Here is an 18,356-nt window from a genome sequence, read left to right as displayed (position 1 = left end):
GGGGGGGGGTCAGCGGCAGAGGGGCGGGGCCAAGGAGGTAATGGGGCTTGGGAAGCGGCAGTGTGTCGCAAATAGGGTGGTATTTGCCTTCCGCTGAGTGGAAGGCTTGAGTGAGAGAGAAGGACATCGAGGTCCCCCTGGACCTGCAATCCGACCAACTCTCTGCAGATTTTCTGCCGCTTAAGTGTGATGCTTGCTTAGGCATCTTCTGCGCAGACCATGTGGCCTACGCCCAGCATCACTGTGGATCTGCTTACCAAAAGGTGAGGGGGCGATCCTCAGGGTGAAAGCGGGCAGATGGAGAATGCGTGCAGAATACCCCAAATCCGTGTCTTACATTTCTTTTCCCTTTTGTCTTTCTGAGGCTGTCAGTGCTGGGAAACACTGTTTCCTTGAGTGTTTGTGTTGGGTCCTATCCAAGTTCTTTCAGGACCAGAGATTTGTTGGACTGGAGTGGGCCACACACTGACCCTTGCTCCTTGACTACAGGATATCCAGGTACCTGTGTGCCCTCTCTGTAATGTGCCTGTGCCTGTGGCCAGAGGGGAGCCCCCTGACCGTGCTGTGGGAGAGCACATTGACAGAGACTGTCGCTCTGATCCAGCACAGCAAAAACGTAAGGTAAACATTGTAGGGATCAGAACTACGGATGCCTGGAAACCCAAACAGCTAGTCAGAGTCTCAGCAGGGACAACCTTCTCACTTCACCTCAGATCTTCACCAATAAGTGTGAGCGCGCTGGCTGCCGGCAGCGAGAAATGATGAAACTGACCTGTGAACGCTGTAGCCGAAACTTCTGCATCAAGCACCGGCACCCACTGGACCATGATTGCTCTGGGGAGGGGCACCCAACCAGCCGGGCAGGGTAACTGCAGCCAAGTCTTCTACTTGCCTTTGGGACTATTGCATTCTTTTGGAACTGACTCAAGCTCTGTTGTTACAAATTGGGGAGCTTCAACCATATCCCTGTTGGCTAGGGGAGTCTTTTAGCTTCCTTTTCAAGTGCATGTTTTTCCAGAACTCCCCTCCTGAATTCCTGGGTAAGGTTGGTTCTTAGAGACATGCCAACAATATCTTTCCCTACAGACTTGCTGCCATCTCCAGAGCACAAAATGTGGCTTCTACAAGCACCGTCCCCAGCCCAAGTCGAACCATGCCTTCCTGTCCCTCTCCCAGCAGGTAGGCCTGCCCGTTTCCCTGCTCCCCCTTTTTCCCTTTCACACCTCTGACCTCCACCTCTTCAATGTTTGGTCATAGAGCCACAACCCAGTCTCCATCCTGGACAGCCCCTCCAGTGATTGCTTTGCAGAACGGCCTGGTGAGTTGGGCAGAGGTTGGATGGACAGAAACAAACACACAGAGAGTGAAGTCCAAGGACACTGGTCTTCTTTCTCCCTTTGCAGAGTGAGGATGAAGCTCTGCAGCGGGCCCTGGAAATGTCCCTGGCAGAGACCAAACCCCAGGTTCCAAGGTATGCTACCCTCTTGTGAAAGGGCAAGCTGTGGGCAAGGGTTTGGTCTGGAGGGAAGTAGGTGGGACAACTCTGACACAATGCAAGATAATTGCTGGCAACTTGGGCTCAAAATTAAGATAAAACTGTATCATCCTTGACAAGTTATTTAACCCATGGAGCCGTCATTTCCTCTATAAAAATGGGGACAATACTAACACCCACCTTGTAGTGTTACTATGAAGACTGAGATAATCCCCAGCAGTGCTCGGCACTGTGAGGCCCGACATACACAGAACAGATACTCAAATTTTAGATCCTACCATCATCCAACTTAAACTGTTCCTCCCTCCCAGTTGTCAGGAGGAAGAAGACCTAGCTTTAGCACAAGCACTGTCAGCCAGTGAGGCAGAATACCAGCGGCAGCAGGTATGAGGCCGGGGTGAAGATGGGTGCTGCAGTGGGAGGGAGGAAGAAGTCAGGGATGGGGGTTCTTCTGAGTGGTGCAGAGTTTTGGAATGGTGGTTGTCCTTTGGTTTTCAGTATGACTCCATCCTGTACTGAGCTCTGAAATGAGGGCCGTCCCCTCATTTCCTTGACGTTGCACCCTGTCTTCCCTTCCTTCCCCTCTCCTTGCTCCAGGCCCAGAGCCGCAGCTTGAAGCCATCCAACTGCAGCCTGTGCTAGGGCCCTGGGCTTGGGGAGGGAGGTTCACCTGAGGAGGACTGTGGCCCTCACACCTCTAGGGTACACAGGGAGAGGCGGCCCGGAGTAGCCTGGAGGGCAGAGACAAGCGGGAGTGATGTGGAGGTCGCCCTGGGAGCCTCTGGAAGGCTTTGCTAGTGTTCCAGCTGAATGGGAGAGAGCAGCTAGCAACTGTTGCCTGGTTGGGCCCTCGGTGGATGCTGGCCAGGCCCTACTATCAGCCCCTTCATCATGTCATTTCCCTTGTGCTGGAGCTGCCCTGACATGGAGTGGGCAGGAAGGGTCCTGGAGAAAATAAAGGATCTTGGCAGTTGATAGGACATACAAGTGGTGTGTTTCTCTCTCCTCTCTAACCTCAAACAGAAAAGCCATGTCAAGAATGCTCACCTGACATACGGGTAGAGGCCCATTGCAGTACCCCACCCCACAAAGCCACAGTGATCCTCACACAGGCCACATTTTTATTTCCCCAAAAGGTGTTTTTCTGAAAGGTCCCTTTCCCTTAGTGTAGTAGCACCGCACCCCAAGACCAGGATGAAATAAGCTAGGGAAAGGGCATACATCTTATTCCCTTCTGGGTTTTGAGAGGGAAGTGGCCAAACTTTTGTCATCGTTCCATGGTCTGAGGCATAGTGTCTTCAGAGGTTTCTTCCTGTCCCTGCTGCTGCAGCTGCCACATGTCAGCATACACCCCACCTCGGGACAACAGAGCCTCATGCCTGGGGTGAGGAGGAAAGTGTGAGTCCCAACCATCAGTTTTACCCCAAGGGTCCTTGCCGCCAGCCCGCAGAGAGGCTGGGATGGGCAAGGGAGGTCCCCTCCAGAAGCCTCTGGGACTTCACACCCCCTTTCCTGGAGCCCTCAATTCGGAAGACCTGTCCTTTTGATCTATGTGTGTCTTACCGTCCCCTCTCCACGATACAGCCATCCTTGATGACGAGGATCTGGTCAGCATTGACCACAGTTGAGAGCCTGAAAAGTCAAAGATCAGTTGCCTACTACCCCACCCAAAGCGGCCACACCGCCAGCCGCCCCAGGCCTGTAGTCCTGTACCTGTGTGCCACTACGATGGTAGTGCGGTTGGCACAGACTTTGGCCAGAGAAGCCTGGATGGCCCTCTCATTAGATGTATCCAGCGCTGATGTTGCCTGTAGAGAGGGTCCAAGTAAAACTGTTCCTGCCACTCAAAACCCCAGTGGAAGGAGGAGGCAGGCTGCTGGCTGAGGCCTCAAGAATATACAAGAGCCTTGTTTGGGCTTGAGAACTGTAAAGTGTGTTTTGTGAGACGTGGATTCATGATATCTGTTCTAGGTGGGGACAGTGCCCAGCAGGAATGGCTTGAGTATACACAAGGGAGGAAGGAGGGGAGGAGACCCAGGGCGCACCTCATCCATCAGAATGATGTCCGGAGCCTTGAGGATGGTGCGGGCAATGGCGACACGCTGCTTCTCCCCACCGCTCAGCTTCAGTCCCCGCTCACCCACCTGTGTCCTGTACCCTGTGGATATTACCCACCACACATTTCTTACGTGGAAGAAACAAACGGAGGGAACAGGGGTCAGAGATTAACAGGGCAACACCAGGAGGGGAGGGGACTCTCTGCAAAGAAATCTTACCTTCAGGGAAAGCCATAATGGCATCATGGATGCCTGCAGCCTGAGCAGCAGCCTCTACCTCATCATTCCCAGCTGTGACACAGCCGTAACGGATATTGTCAGCGATGGTGTCATTAAAGAGAACAGTATCTTGGGGCACAACTCCAATGTGAGACCGGAGAGAGGCCTGGGTCACCTAGGGCCAAAAGACCACACACTCTGCCTTGTGAGATACCCCCAAGGCCTGGGAGGGAGGGTAGGCTGGCCAGAAGCACATGGGATAAGAGGCCCTGGTAAGAATCCCACCATCACTGCCCCAGATCTTAGCCGTGTGGGCAAATCACTCCTCTGTGTTTCCCCATCTTCTCTTCCCGCTTCACCAGATTGCCGTCGATGTTTTGTTTTGTTTTGGGATAGAGTCTCACTCTGTCACCCAGGCTGGATTGCAGTGGCAAAATCTCGGCTCACTGCAGCCTTGACCTCCTGGGCTCACGCAATCCTTCCACCTCAGCTTCCTGAGTAGCTAAGACCACAGGCACTTGCCACTATGTCAAGCTAATTTTTAATTTTTTGTTGAGATGGGGTTGCCAGGATATGTTGCCCAGGCTGGTCTCAAAATCCTGGACTCAAATGATCCTGCTGCCTTGACCTCCCAGTGTTGGGATTACAGATGTAAGCCACCACACCTGGCTACAGAAGATCTTTGTACCTTTGTTTTTGTGTGTGTGTGTTTGTTTTTGTTTTGAGACAGGGCCTTGCTCTGTCACCTAGGCTGGAGTGCAGTGGCATGATCACAGCTCACTACAGCCTCCTGGTGGGACTACATGTGTGTGCCAGCATGGCCAGCTAATTTTTGTATTTTTTGTAGAGAGGGTGTTTTGCCATGTTGCCCAGGCTGGTCTTGAACTCCTGGGCTCAAGTGATCCACCTGCCTCGGCCTCCCAAAGTGCTGGGATTACAGGCATGAGCCACCTTTGTAGCTTTTATGGCACCACACAAATCCTTCATAGGACTACTTTACTTGTGTGACTGTAGGTTATATCATGCTAGAATGGCCCTAGTTTGTTGCAAGGGTGACATCGACTCTCTCTGGACACCCAGCCCTTATCATTCCTCCACACACAGACCCCTAAACTACAGTATTCTCCTGAGCAGCCTTACCTGTGAAATGTCCTGCCCGTCTATTCGGATGCAGCCAGAGCTGATGTCATAGAAGCGAAACAGCAGGCGCAAAATTGTGCTCTTCCCTGCCCCAGATGGGCCCACCTGTTGCATTGGAAACAGTGGAAAAAAATCTCAGGCCCACTGGCTTTTTTTTTTTTTTTTTTTTTTTTTCTGAGATCGAATCTCACTCTGTCACCCAGGCTGGAGTGCAATGGCACGATCTCAGCTCATTGGAACCTCCGACTCCCAGGTTCAAGTGATTCTCCTGCCTCAGCCTCCCAAGTAGTGGGATTATAGGCGCCCACCACCACGCCCAGCTAATTTTTGCATTTTTAGTAGAGATGGGGTTTCACCATGTTGGTCAGGCTGGTCTCAAGCTCCTGACCTTAGGTGATGTGGCCACTTAAGCCTCCCAAAGTCCTGGGATTACAGGCATGTGCCACCACACCCGGCTGAGGCCCACTGGCTTTTAAGGTTCCCTCTCCAAGAGGTCACCGATGTCCGTGGAGGCTGCACCATTCAATCCTGTTGCCTGTCATGACTGGGCTCTCTGACTCCACACCCTGGGTCATGAGCTACCATGGGCACTGAATGAGGGAAGCTTGAGGCATCTGGGCCGAGTGGCTGAGTCTCCTCTCACCAGGGCCAGTGTCTGTCCAGGCATCACAGTGAAAGACACGTCCTGCAGAGTCTCCCGCCTGCAAGGAAGGGTGGTTGCTCAGCAGGCGCCTTCCATCACCAGAGCTGCTAGTAGGCCCTGCCCCTCCCCTGCCCAGGCTCTTTTCCAAAAGCAGGGATTCAGAGCAGTGAGAAGTAGGAAGGCAGTGTGCAGAAAAGCACAGAAAAGCAAAGGAAGGCCTCACCCGTCGGCGTAGCTGAAGTGCACGTTCTCAAACTCAATTCGGCCCTTCTGAAAGCGAAGGGGCCCTGCTCCAGGAAGGTCCTTCACCTGGAAGGGCACCACCCATGTGTGCTGAGGTTCTCAGCTTTGTACTTTCCAAGCACAAGAAACACCACACAGCTCCTCCTTCCCCAAACCCTACTCCTCTCCCTTCACTCACTTCTGTCTCCTCTTTAAGCAAGTCAAACATGTTCTCCATGTCAATGAAGTTGGTCTGGATCATCCTGCAAAAAGGTGCTGGTTAGGACTTCTCTGAGTAGCCAGGAAATAGTAATGTGCCCTGGACAGGTGAGGGCCAGGGCTCAGATTACCTGTAGTAGGTGCCAAACCAATTGAGGGGCATGTACAGCTGGATGATGTAGGTGCCAAAGAGCACATAGTCCCCAACCTGTGGCGATCAAGGAAGCGGACCACGTCACGGGAGGCCTGCAGGCTGCTCTTCTTGTGTCACCCTGCCCACTTCCTACCCAAGAGCCTGGTGGCCCAGACACAGGCCCCAGGCCCCCTTTTCCTTGTGCCCCACTCTCTCATCCAAGATCCTGCCTCACCTGTAGTTTCTGCTCACTGACAAAGTATGCACAAAGCAGGGAGCCGGCGAGGAGCCCAAGCCCAATCACCAGGTTCTGGGTCTGATTTAGTAAAACCAGTGAAGCACTGGACTTCCACTCCAAACCCTGAGGGCAGTAACACAGGAAGAGGAATGTCCTATACACGATGGCCATCAGTGAGTCCAAACCTGGGCCCAGGCCCCTTCCACCCCAACACTCGACTATTACTCCTGGCCCTGAAAATTCTACCAGGCCAGGGTATTATTCTCTGGAGACCTCAAACTAGCACCCTCACCTGATATTTGATGATGGCCTCCCGATAGCGCTCCGCTTCATACCTCTCGGCGTTGTAATACTTCACCTGATGAGTTCAAACCAAAATTATTTGGCATGGGCACAACACATGGCACTCGGGTCATTCCCCCCAACTCTCAGTCCTCCTTCCTGATTTCAAACATCACACAAACATCACACCCCCACTCTCTGTCAGCCCCAGTGGTCCTAACCACACTCCTCCACATCTCCACACCTTACACCACTGCCACTGGGGCCTCTGTTACCGTCTCAAAGTTTAGCAGAGAGTCCACTGCTCGTGCCCGGGTAGCGTTCTCCTGTGTGTTCATAGCGCGGCGAAACTTGGTTCTCCACTCAGTGACCACAATGGTCAGGGCTGGAGAGTGACAGGATGGGGAGCAGAATAGGACATCATCCCCAAAAGCAGAGACCAAATGTCAATGTCCACTACCTGCCATGTACACACTAAACCTATGCTCAAGCCCAGAGACCCAGATTCCACAGGGAGGCATCTCTGCAACCTGCACAAAGCCTCATGTGTAGAAAACGCTTTTGGTAAACAAATGAAAGCAAGCTGCATCTTGTTACACAAACGAGGCTTCCTTGACCTGTGTCCACAGCGCAGACTTAACGTGACAAGAATGTCCTTCCCCAGCCCCTCAGCTAGATTGAGCTAAGGTTTGATTTGACAGAAGAGACCCGCCCATCACATGAGGAGCACCAGGAGCCCATTCAAGTCCACCAATCCAACACCTCCCATAGGTGGGTCACTTGAGTGGGGGCAGAGCTCATGGCCAAGGGAGTCTCTGGATAGTCCACGGAGATGGTGTCACCCAGCAGCACTCACTGAGGTAAAGACTCATGCACAGGAACACAATGAGGCCAAACCAGGCGTTGAAGAACATGCTGAAGTAGATGATGCCAATGACGATGTCGGCCAGCGTGGGGATGACATTGAACACCAGGTAGCTAGGAGGGCAGGTCAAGTGAATAAGAAAGGTTTGGGGACTTAGACCCAGCAACGCTGCCTCTAGACATTTCAGGGTAGTGTTTTATTTTCAAGCAACAGACTGGAACCAGTCTTAATTGATTCTACCCCAAGAGGTGGGTGGCTAAATCCACCATGCCCAAACTACAGAATTCTCTGTATCAATCACAATGAATGAGGGAGACCTTCAGGCATGAAAGAAAAACATATCTCCATAATGTTCTGGTAATAAACAACTCTGAGAATGATGGCTATGTCACAATACCATTTGTTTTAGCAAAAACCTCCACGATACCATATTAGTTATGTGAGTCTGCATATGTAGTATGTATGTAAAAATGCAAAAAAGCAGAACCCAGCCAGGCACGATGGCTCACAGCTATAATCCCAGCACTTTGGAAGGCCAGGTGGGCAGATCACGAGGCCAGGAGTTCGAGGCCAGCCTGGCCAACATGGTGAAACCCCGTCTCTACTAAAAATACAATAATTAGCCAGGCACGCTGGTGCACGTCCGGTCCGTAATTCTAGCTATTCAGGAGGCTGAGGCAGGAGAATTGCTTGAACCTGGGAGGCAGACGTTGCAGTGAGCAGAGATTACACTACTGTACTCCAGCCTGGGTGACAGAGCGTGACTCTGTCTCAAAAAAGAGCAGAACCCAACATACTAAACAGTGGGAAGCTCTGAAGAAATGAGGGCAGCTCGAAAGAGATTTGCCCTCTGCCTGCATTACCTGAGTTATTAGGAGAGCATGTATACAATAATCCTATGATTTAAAAAACACCAAGGTGGGAGGGGCAGCTCCTCAGGCAGGGTCTGCTCTCTTCCTCCTACAGGCCCCTCTCCCTGCTTCTCTGGCTCCACCCTCCCACATGCCCTTTCCACTGGGGTGGCACCTGAGCAGCCCTGTGACACTGGATGTGCCCCGATCCGCGATCCGCAGCACCTCCCCTGTGCGGCGCCCCAGGTGCCAGCGCAGTGAGAGCTCATGCAGGTGGGAGAAGATGCACAGCTCCATCCGCCGAGACGTGAACTGCTGCACCCGGATCCACAAGAAGGTGCGCAGGTTGCTCACGAAGCCTGTAGGAAGCCAGGGGAGGCCTCAGTAGGGCCTGGGAGCTGAGGGATATCAGCCCAGCACCAGGAAGTGAAAGGTCTGAGAGCACATGGGGGCTGGGGAGGAATGCTGGGAGAGGTGGATGGTGAGGGAATGCCTGTGGGAGGGGACTGTACCTAGCAGGATAAGGGCGGAGTCTCTCATACCTGTACTGCCAGTGCCACCCCCCTGGAGGAACTTGAGGAAGACGTAGCTGGTAACAGTCCAGGCCAGAGAGCTCCAAGGTGCCTTCTCAGTCAGCAAGTTCACTGTGGAGAAAAAGAGTCAGAGCCCACTTATGGCACCCAGGACTCTCTTCAGGCAAAATGGCCCCAGGTACCAGCCACAGCCTCTTTCTGACCACCCAGCTCTGTCCCACCTCCCTAGGTAAGGACCACCCCAGCCACCAAACTGATGAAGGACCAGCACACTGAGCTGGCACTCCTCCTGCTCACCAATGTTCCTATAGAATATAGGCACCAACACGTTGAGTGCCCGTTCCAAACCCATGAGCCCCAGGCAGATGAGCACCACCACCTGCAGAGCTGGACTCCCTCGAGGCCACAGGTAGCCACTCAGGAGGCGGAGCTTCCTGCCAAAATCTCGCCAGGTAGACTGTTGGGCTGTTGACTGAACCTAGGATGGTGAAACATGTAGGAGGGGAGCTCAGAAATCAAGCAAGTGCACTAGCCAAAAACCCGTTAGGGAAAAACATATTGGGTTATAGCTCCCAGGTATCTCAGACCCACAAGTGATCCTTGATGGGGTCAGAAAAACTAAGTTGCAAACTGAGATTTGGAAAAGAAGCATTTCATTTTGCAGGGAAGGAATGATGACAGGCAATGATATGAAGAGACTCTAGGATTCAGAAACTGAGGTGGGGCCTGGTGCAGTGGCTCATGCCTGTAATCCCAGCACTTTGGGAGGATGAGGCAGGTGGATCATCTGAGGTCAGGAGTTCAAGACCAGCCTGGCCAACACGGTGAAACCCCACCTCTACTAAAAATACAAAAATTAGCCGGGTGTGGTGGTACACACCTGCAATCCCAGCTACTTGGGAGGCTGAGGCACGAGAATTGTTTGAACCCAGGAGGCAGAGGGTGCAGTGAGCTGAGATTGCGCCACTACACTCCAGTCTGGGTGACAGAGCAAGATTCTGTCTTAAAAACAAAAGGAGGCTGGGCGCGGTGGCTCACGCCTATAATCCCAGCACTTTGGGAAGCCGAGGCAGGTGGATCACGAGGTTAAGAGATCGAGACCATCCTGGCCAACGTTGTGAAACCCTGTCTCTACTAAAAATACAAAAATTAGCTGGGCATGGTGGCATGTGCCTGTAGTCCCAGCTACTCAGGAGGCTGAGGCAGGAGAATCGCTTGAACCCGGGAGGCAGAGGTTGCAGTGAGCCAAGATCGTGGCACTGTACTCCAGCCTGGTGACAGAGCAAGACCTTGTCTCCAAAAAAAAAAAAAAAAAGAAACTGAGCTGTACCTGGCTCCTTTCCACATCTTGGTCCTCTTCATGAACCTGCAATGTATAGGACTGGGGACGAAGTCCAGGGGCCCAGAGACCCAGGACAAACAGCCCTCCAGAGACCACATACCGCAGCACCCACAGGCTAAACTGAACCTAGAATGAAATATAAGTGGAGAGAGTATCATTGAGAATAAAATTTCATTGTATTACTACTTATAATAGGGCCAGGGACTGGTGTCATGAACACATGCAGCACTTACAGGCTTAAAAAAAAAAAAAAAAAGCAAAACCACAGTGACTCAGCAAAGACACACCCCACCAGCTGGCTATCAGCTCCCCGCAGGACTCAGCCCCTCCCTTCTCCCTTTGCTTTGAGGCATCCTAAAGCCTGGAAGCAGTGTGACTGGACATGCAGTGCTTTTTCCCAGGCCCGGCCGGCAGAGGCTTCCCCCTCCCCACAGAGTCCCTCACCTGCTGGCCCAAGTCCGCCCTTGCCCACCACCACTGTGGGCTGTTCCAAGACACCAGGGCCAAGTTCTCGGCTGCAAACGCCACAGTCCAGAGGAGCAGGAGACCCGGGCTGTGCCTGAACTTGATCCAGATGCCCATTGCCAGACGCTGCCGCGCCTGGCTCCGCTCCACGACGAGCAGCCACAGGCCACAGGCACCGGCCAGACTCTCCAGCACGGAGGCCAGCAGTAGGTAGCTTGGCAGTGGGGCCCCCCGGGCAGTGCCCACCCGGCCACCCAGGCCGGCCAGGGGCAGCGCCACTTGAAGTGTGGCCAGAAGCAGCTGCAGCACGTAGGGAGAGACGCGAGGGCCGGCCCCCCAAGACAGCGAATCAGTACCAGCGGGCCGCTCCCGGGGCCTGCAGGGAAGAGCCAGCACCAAGGCCAGAGCCCCCAGCGCCATCCGCGTCGAGGGCACCAGCGTGAAGAAGAAGCAGGGGCTCAGGCCATCCTGCATCCAGGCCGGACCCACGGGCCCTTCGGCCTCGCAGTAGTTGCCCACAGTCACCATGGCAATGCGTGGACGCCGGCGGAGACTAAGGGCACTGCGGGACCAAAGGACAGGACTGATCACTCGGAGAGGGGCGAGGACATCCGGGTGTCTCGGCTCAGGTAGCCGCTGGGCGCTAAGCTGCGGGGGTCCCGGGAAGGGACGCACGTGGTCCAGGCCTCACTGCCCACTCCCCTCGCGCACGCGCCGCCGCCACGCACTCACGCAGGGCACGTACGCCGTCTGATCCCGGCCCCACTGGCTCTGGTCCCGGGACCCTTCCGCCGACTGCAGGCCCACGGGAATGCTCGGTTTTGGACTCGCACCGCGATCCACGGCTGTAGCCCCGCCCACATGACCGCCTCCAGCCCCTACCCAGGGTTCCCATTGGCCAAATGTCTCCGAAGGGGGGCAGGGGAAATGGTGCACGCGAGGAATGCAAAATACAGAGGTAGAGCCGGCTTGTTTACGTGCTCAGGGAGGGAAATCTGACCACCACGTTCGGCTGGAAGCCTCCACGGAATCGTGGCTTGGGGCTGGAAACAGACCTCCACGGAACCGTGGGTCGGAAGCTGCCCTTCCGCCAGCCGCCTAGCTCAGCGTATCTGAGCGACGTCCTAAACATACTTTCTTCTAGACCCCGGCCGAGTCCATCCCATTTCTCTTGTTCCCAGGATTCTAGCCGCGCGAGACAACAAGAAGTCTGGTCAAACTCCCTTTTTATTAAGGGTTATCAAGCTGTACACGGTCCGTACCCTGCTCAGCTCCGAGTTCGGGCAGCGCAATTCACCACTCTCCCAAAGCCGGACCACAGCTGGGTGAGGGGTGGGACAGAGTAGGAGCAGTCCCAGCATGCAGTGCAGCAGCCCAAAGCCTCGGGCGAGGCATCGCCCTTCATCCCCCTCCAGGGGACAGCGAGATGCGGGCCAGAGCTCTCTTGCTGGGACGTACATAGCTGAGGTCACCCTCCAGCCCGGTCTGTCCCATGTGCAGGTGATGGGGGTTACGATAAGCAGCAATGAGGGCCCAGGAAGACCTTAGTCTCCTGGGGGCCCATCCTAAAAGTTGGAAAGGGCAGCAAAGTATTTCCATCCTGCTCCTACAATTTAGAAACCTTCTTTCTTAGTGTCAAAAGATAGCGCTGAGGGGAGCTGGAAGCTAGGGCCTTCACCCCAACGCAAAGCAAAAGCCGAATGGAACGGGAGCAAGCGAACAGAACAGGAGCAAGCAGCACACACAGGCCAGTGATGTGCAGGAAGCGGAGAGAGGTGAGCCGGCTGCAGCACTGGGCGAGAACTGCGGGTGAGGTAAGGGCCACAGCCTGACCTGCTCATCTATTGAGGGGGCTAGGGAACGTTGCAGGAGTTGAGGGTCCAGGCCCAACCTCCCCACTCCACAGTTGGCACAGGTTCTCCCTGCTTGGCAGCTTCTGTGGTGGGCAGCCCTCTGGGGACTTGCAGGGGTAGGTGTAAAGGTGGCAGTACTGGGGCTGGGCTGGGGACCGGTTTCTAGCACCACACTCTGAGCCAAGGGTGTCTTGGGGATGAGGCTAGAGTCCTGTGTGCCCTCAGTTCCTAGGCCCCAAATTCCTCTCCTGGGGCTGTGGCAAGCCCAGTGTTGGCACCTCCATTGGCCAGGCACAGACACACAAACACCACACACGTGGGGCCAGGCAACACTCAGAGGAGCCCTCCCATGGCGGAAAGACGGGATGGGATGGCAGGGCAGCGGTGGCCTCCATCCTGGGCCATAGGAACTCTGCTCAGTTTTGTCTATACCTGTGGAGAGAAAGGGTTGGTAACAGAGATAGTCTTCAGCTACTGGTTGATACCTGCTAGCCCCATAGAAACCTAGAGATAAAGGGACAGGAAAGGTTGATTCCTGGGGAGGTAAGGAAAGGAAAAACCAAGCCCTGCAGAGCAGTTGAGAAAAGAAGGGGTAGTGTATTTTGGAGGGGAGGGTACAGAATCTCTGTGTGGGGGTGGGCATACCTTCCTTCCCCTGAAAGGCTGTTACCTCACCCTGGAAGTTACTACTTCTGGCACTTGTTCCTAGGCCCTGGGGCCCTTACCTTGTGCACCTGAGGGGGTAGCTCATCCTCCGAGCCCTCTTCGGGCACGGGCTCAGGGTGCCTTGATGCCGACTGCCCATCTTCCGCCCACCCTCCAAGAGGCAGCCGAGAGAAATGAGAGGGAGCCCGGGGCACTGTGCCAGGATCTGGAAACAAGTAAGAGTAAGCATACTCACAGAAGGAACACAAGAATGAGGAACAGGCTGGGGGCTGCTTGGGGGGTGAGTCTTTGGGCCTGGTCCCTCAGACCTCTTTCTTCCCCTTGAGAGGCCCTGGAAGAACTACTCTTCCCTGCAGCCTGTTTCTTTCTATACCCCCAACTGGATACCTGTGATGCCGCCGTAGCGCCTCTGGAAGCCCCCGTGCAGGGCGGTGGTCTCAGGAGCTCCAGGCCGGGGTGCTGCACAGGGATAGCTGGCAGAGCGAGGGATAGACTGGGGGGCCCGGGCGCCCTCGCCCCCTTCATCAGGGGCGCTTTCTCCACTCTCATCACTCTCCCGGCGGTGCCATACATGCCGCTCAGGTTCAGCCTGGGCCTGCTGCTTGTGGAGCTGGAGAAATGGGGGGCTCGTTAGTGGGGGACAGAAGGATGTCCATCTGAAACAGCTGCCCTCCAACCTGCTATCAGTCAGTTCCTGCTTTACCCCTTCCCTGAGAATCCTTGCCTCAGAGCACCTATTATGTTAATAGTGTGTAATATACCTCTGATCTTTGCAGGTTACATTCACAAGCCTGTGTTGTAATGGCCCTCATTTTACCTATTCATTTGATTCAAGAACAAACCGACTGATGGTCTAAGTGCCAGGCACTCTTTTAGGTGTGGGGAGACAGCAGTGAACAAAACAGACAGAAATGCCAGCCCTTGTGAGGCTTATATACTGGTAGAGGGGATACAGAATAAGCAAATAAATAAGGAAAAAGCACGGTATGTCACATGGTGCTAAATGCTATGGAGAAAACTAAGACAGGAAGACTCAGGAGGGTGGGCAAGGAAGCCTTCTACTGAGAGTAATCAGAGAAAGTCTTAGGGAAACGGCAGCTGCAGAGACCTGAGAAGAAGGAGGAGGCCATCTGGATATCCCAGGGAAGTGGATTCTAGGCAGGGGAAACTGCAAGTGTGTGAAGGCCCTGGATGAGAGCACGCTTAGCTAAAAAGGATATTAAGAAGGTAGATATGGGATTGGGGGTGGCAGAGCAGGTAAATGGCAGAGAAGGGTTTGGAACCCCAGTCTTACTTCTCCGCATCTAAACCCTCTACTCTGTTTTTCAGCTGCATACTCACCTGGTGCATATAGAGGGCATGCAGGCTCATCTCTGTGGACGCGTATTCCGACAGCACCAGGCTCTGCAGCTGTCCTTCCCACACGCTGCTCCCGGAGCTGGCTGTCCTGGCATCCACCCTGTCTCTCCCAGTATAGACAGACAGCAGCTGTGAACTTTTCCAAGACCCACACAAGCTGCTGAGGGCTGCCATGCCCTCCCATCTTGGCCCCCATTTACTCACCCAGAGCCTGTCATGGTGCTGTGCACCCGGCCTGTGGGCGCCTGCCCAGGTTGCAGCGGGGAGAAGGAGCGCAGGGCAGAGGCCACTTCAGCCCTGTGCCTGGAGCCCTGCAGGTCTCTGGGCAGTGGAGGGCCCCGGCAGGATGAGCCAGCTACTACATTTGCAATAAGGCTCAGGGGCTATGAAAGAAAGGGGTAGGTAGAATTCTTAAGAAACGAAAAAGGCCTCCGGGGTCCCCTAGTATTCTGTATCTCAGGCCCCAATGGTGCATACTGAAGAGACAGAAGGAAGCCTTCCACCCCATGCCCGGTCCTCAACTCCCAGCTCCTGAAGTCCACTCTGCCCATCATCTCCCAGTCCCCAGGAACACACCTCAGACTCAGATTGTAAGGACTGGATAGACGTAAAGAGGGCATTTTCAGGGAGCAGACCCCCTTGGGCGAGGCTAGCAGCTGCTCCATCCCGCTGAACCTGCTCCTTGAGGAAGCCTAGGAAGGCTGTGCTCTCACGTGGTGGCTGCCAGCCAGGGTTGGTGATGGCAAAGTGCATGAGTGACAACTCTGTCTTTCCATCCTCGGCCTGCTGGTACACTGAGGCCTCTGTCTGCCCAGCAGACAGCCACTGCACAAGGAAGAGCAGAATAAGCAGGACTGTTCTCTTCCAGGAGCCTTCCTGCATCTTTCCTGTTAGTGGAGAGGCCTTACCCTTGGAGGACGGAAACCACCGTGCACTGTCAATCTTTCCCAGGGGCCCTGGTGCCCCCCACCCCAGGCAGGGCCGCATGCTGAGCCAGTTACTTGTGTTGTGCCTTTCTTAAGGGAGCTTGGCCCAGGGTGCAAATTAGGGCTGAAATCCAGCCCAGGCTCCCAAGCAGTGTGCCCCTGGTATAGGATTGCCTTTGTGTGACTCAGAAGAGGTGTCTTTTTGTGGTTTTCCCAAAGACACTGTATGTTCCAGCATTATCCCTGGCCACCTGGCTCCCTCCTCTCCCAGTACCTGGGGATGACCATGCTGGCGAACATCCATCTGAGCAAAGGAGCAGGTATCTCCCACACCAACGACCTCCACGGTGAAGTTTCGGAAGAAGTCTATAATCTCCAGGGCCCGTGGGCGCAGGCAGAAGATGAGGATGAGGGGTGTGACAATGGGGCTCAGCAACTCTTCCAAAATGAACACCTAAAAGGGCGGGACCAAGGTCACAAGTGAGCAAGCAGGAGGGAGCCCAGCCCTCACCACCAAGCTACCAGCCAGTCTCTAGCAGGCCCTAACTCCAACTCCACTCACTGCCTTGTACTGGAAGAGCTGGGCAAACTCGTCCCGGGTCTGTGAGCGGTGGGCATTACCCTGCCAGTGGTCAGGCATGTAGTGGATGTGAGCAAGGATCACGCGGAGCAGCTGCTCAGGGCAGAACACCATGTGCTGGTCCGGGATAAAGGACCTAGTGGGATCAGGGTCATGGTGAGATGTAAGGCTTTCCCAGGAATGCTAGATGGCTTGCTCCCGCCTGCGGCCCTGGCCCACCTGCACACAGTCACGGTGACCCCCAGGAGTGTGACGGTGGTCAGGACGTGTTCCACAGCCAACACATCTTCGTCATAAATGGTGAGGGCAATAAGCACGGCCAGGATGGAGCCTGCAAAGAAGGCTCCATTCTTGGCCAGCAGTGTCAAAAGAGGTGACAAGAAGCAATTCATGTACTTGGAGGCGGGCTTGTAGCCACGGTTGAGGCGGGACTGCAGCTCGTGCTCCAGCTCGTTGAAGTGGCGGAGGTAGCAGCGGCCATAGAGTGACCAGCAGCGTGCTCCCAGGGCCCCCGGCTCCCGCTTCAGCACCTCAGCATAGCTGAAGAAGGCATAGAGGATTTGCCATATGAGGATGAGGGGGCACAGCAGGAAGTTAGCGATGCCAATCCACAGGATGCGGTTGCTGAGGCGCTGGGCCAGCTCTAGCCGTTGCCCCCCACGTTTGTACTCAGCCTTGAGGCTCCATTCATTGAGAAACAGAGAGCCAGGTCCCCAGAAGAGGATCAGCTCAAAATTGTACTTGAGGCCACGGGTGAAGAAGACGGCCTCCCCGAGGCCAGGCAGGCGGAAGCGCAGAGGCAGGAGGGATTTGTTAACCAGTGCCACCATGTAGTTCTGGAAACGGAGGATGCGGTGGTAGATGTCTAGTTCTGTCAGCTCACGTTTGTGGATGCAGATCTGGTGCTCCTTCTGAGTCTGCACAATCCGGGCCTGCACTTCCTGCCACGTGCAATACGGAAGGGCAGACTGCAGGGTGAGGTGAGGAAGAGACAAAGTATGGAAGGTGGAGTTGTTGCCTCGACCCCCTTGCCCTGTATTAGAAGTGAGGTTCAAGGGTTGTGAGCTTAAGAGACACTTCCTGACCTGCCAATGACAGATAAGGACAACTGATGCCCAGGTATACACCTATACCTCCCAGTACATCTTAGACTATGGGCTAAGTGCCCAACTTCCCAGTCTTACCATAGGGATGCGCAGAGCATGCAGGTAGAAGGAGTGGATCTCCCAGTAGCAGCAAATGTTATAGATGAACTTGATAAGCCGGTGGATCCAGAAGACACCAGCAATGAACAGGATGGTGATAAGGGAGCCATTTTCCTGAATCCTGGTGGGAAAAAAGAAGGGGAGGAGAGGTGGCCCTCAAGGAAGGAGTCTTGGTAGAGACGCTGCTATCCTGAAGTATTTTTGCAAGACTGAGCCTGAGTCAGTTCTGGAGTATGAGTTGCTGCCTCAGACTCCACTCTATTACCCACCTGCTAGCAGAACTCAAGGCTATGGTATCCTCTTGACTTGCAGCCCTTACCTAGCACTACAGACCTGAGCAGGCAAAAAGGCGTCTGGCAGAGTGACCTTGACGGGTTCAGTAGGGTGAAGACTGTGGTTCACCATCTTGTTGGCAAATAGGATGTCATAGTCCACGCAGCTGACCAGGAAGGTAGTGAAGGCAACCACAAAGAGGAACTGCCTGGAGAGTTGGAAAGAAGGAGTGCAGTCAGAGAGCCAGAGAGGCCCCAGTGAAACCCAGTGGGAAGAGAAGAGTCTGGAGGTGGCAGAACAAGACTGGGAACTGGAAGGGCCTGGAGAACTCCCAGTGGGCCCTCTCTGCTCCTCAGCCCCACAGAACTGTCTCAGGCCCACTCTTTGCTCTTAGCCTCAGCTGCCACAGCTGCAGCCTGCTTTCCTCACCTCATGGTAACCTCAGCCACCACTTCTGGACTCTTGAAGGTTTCATCCTGTGGGTCTCTGATCTCCAGTCCCTGATTGCCTTTTGAGGTTGTAGTTAAAAGCCCTTGGGGGAGTTTTCTGATTGAAGGAGGGCTTCTTAGCCCCTTCCCCTTTGGCAATGCTATATGGCTTCTCTCTCCCAGGAGGCTCTCTGCCTAGGAGCAGGCCATGGTACAGCCAAGGCAGAACAGAGGCTTTTCTCTGTGGCTGGCATCTCTGAGACCTCCTGACTGAACAATGTACTTTCCACTGGAGCGTTGAGATGATCAAGGTCAAGACCTGAGTTCTTTTTTCTTTTCCTTTTTTTTTTTTTTTTTTTTTT

At 54.4% G+C, this 18,356-nt stretch overlaps 3 protein-coding genes across 13 annotated transcripts in view; 1 reads left to right on the top strand and 2 right to left on the bottom strand.

The window, feature by feature from the left end:
- Positions 1-2,472, top strand: part of ZFAND2B (zinc finger AN1-type containing 2B) — a 3,354-nt gene extending 882 nt beyond the window's left edge. Inside the window, exons 3-10 of one of the 2 annotated variants that reach the window (XM_017856761.1) lie at positions 169-263; positions 490-621; positions 714-865; positions 1,087-1,179; positions 1,258-1,318; positions 1,404-1,471; positions 1,807-1,879; positions 2,197-2,472. In XM_017856761.1, the coding sequence (XP_017712250.1) occupies positions 169-263; positions 490-621; positions 714-865; positions 1,087-1,179; positions 1,258-1,318; positions 1,404-1,471; positions 1,807-1,879; positions 2,197-2,253 (731 nt within the window). In that variant the 3' untranslated portion in view covers positions 2,254-2,472. Of the gene's footprint in view, positions 1-168; positions 264-489; positions 622-713; positions 866-1,086; positions 1,180-1,257; positions 1,319-1,403; positions 1,472-1,806; positions 1,880-2,092 lie in introns of both variants that reach the window. The other variant, XM_017856762.1, reaches the window with a different exon arrangement.
- Positions 2,473-2,602: 130 nt separating this feature from the next.
- On the bottom strand, positions 2,603-11,650 carry ABCB6 (ATP binding cassette subfamily B member 6 (LAN blood group)). Of its 2 annotated transcripts, none has more exons than XM_017856737.1 (20): positions 11,437-11,650; positions 10,684-11,266; positions 10,228-10,365; positions 9,195-9,375; positions 8,907-9,008; positions 8,540-8,723; positions 7,505-7,626; positions 6,924-7,033; positions 6,659-6,724; positions 6,364-6,489; positions 6,127-6,203; positions 5,976-6,039; positions 5,778-5,863; positions 5,555-5,612; positions 4,912-5,016; positions 3,772-3,946; positions 3,541-3,653; positions 3,209-3,303; positions 3,059-3,127; positions 2,603-2,874 (listed from the first exon to the last, which is right to left on the bottom strand). In XM_017856737.1, the coding sequence occupies exons 1-20, from the start codon at positions 11,565-11,567 to the stop codon at positions 2,763-2,765; spliced, it is 2,697 nt and encodes an 898-aa protein (XP_017712226.1). In that variant the 5' UTR covers positions 11,568-11,650; the 3' UTR covers positions 2,603-2,762. The 2 variants fall into 2 exon arrangements, with proteins under 2 accessions (XP_017712226.1, XP_017712227.1); XM_017856738.1 differs by having other exon boundaries at positions 11,450-11,511.
- A 263-nt stretch (positions 11,651-11,913) lies between these two features.
- ATG9A (autophagy related 9A) overlaps positions 11,914-18,356 on the bottom strand; it is a 10,514-nt gene continuing 4,071 nt past the window's right edge. For all 9 annotated transcript variants that reach the window (XM_017856746.1, XM_017856739.1, XM_017856741.1 and 6 more), the window contains 11 exons: positions 17,613-17,774; positions 17,273-17,414; positions 16,308-17,056; positions 16,071-16,224; positions 15,783-15,962; positions 15,159-15,407; positions 14,787-14,965; positions 14,565-14,682; positions 13,611-13,833; positions 13,283-13,428; positions 11,914-12,989 (listed from right to left, as the gene is read on the bottom strand). In XM_017856746.1, the coding sequence (XP_017712235.1) occupies positions 12,984-12,989; positions 13,283-13,428; positions 13,611-13,833; positions 14,565-14,682; positions 14,787-14,965; positions 15,159-15,407; positions 15,783-15,962; positions 16,071-16,224; positions 16,308-17,056; positions 17,273-17,414; positions 17,613-17,774 (2,308 nt within the window). In that variant the 3' untranslated portion in view covers positions 11,914-12,983. The remainder of the gene's footprint in view (positions 12,990-13,282; positions 13,429-13,610; positions 13,834-14,564; positions 14,683-14,786; positions 14,966-15,158; positions 15,408-15,782; positions 15,963-16,070; positions 16,225-16,307; positions 17,057-17,272; positions 17,415-17,612; positions 17,775-18,356) is intronic.

This window comes from Rhinopithecus bieti, unplaced genomic scaffold, assembly GCF_001698545.2.
Source record: "Rhinopithecus bieti isolate Rb0 unplaced genomic scaffold, ASM169854v2 scaffold_42532, whole genome shotgun sequence".
Lineage (NCBI taxonomy): Eukaryota > Metazoa > Chordata > Mammalia > Primates > Cercopithecidae > Rhinopithecus > Rhinopithecus bieti.
Note: the sequence above shows the minus strand (reverse complement) of the source record. Positions and strands in the feature narration are given on the sequence as shown.

Bases quoted from the DNA above. Each gene is read 5' to 3' on its own strand.
- ABCB6 (XM_017856737.1), bottom strand. From the start codon at position 11,567: ATGTGGGCGGGGCTACAGCCGTGGATCGCGGTGCGAGTCCAAAACCGA. The intron at 10,366-10,683 runs GTGAGGGACTCT...ATTTCATTCTAG, and splicing joins GGGCGGACTTGGGCCAGCAG to GTTCAGTTTAGCCTGTGGGT. The intron at 7,034-7,504 runs GTGAGTGCTGCT...GTCACTCTCCAG, and splicing joins GTGCATGAGTCTTTACCTCA to CCCTGACCATTGTGGTCACT.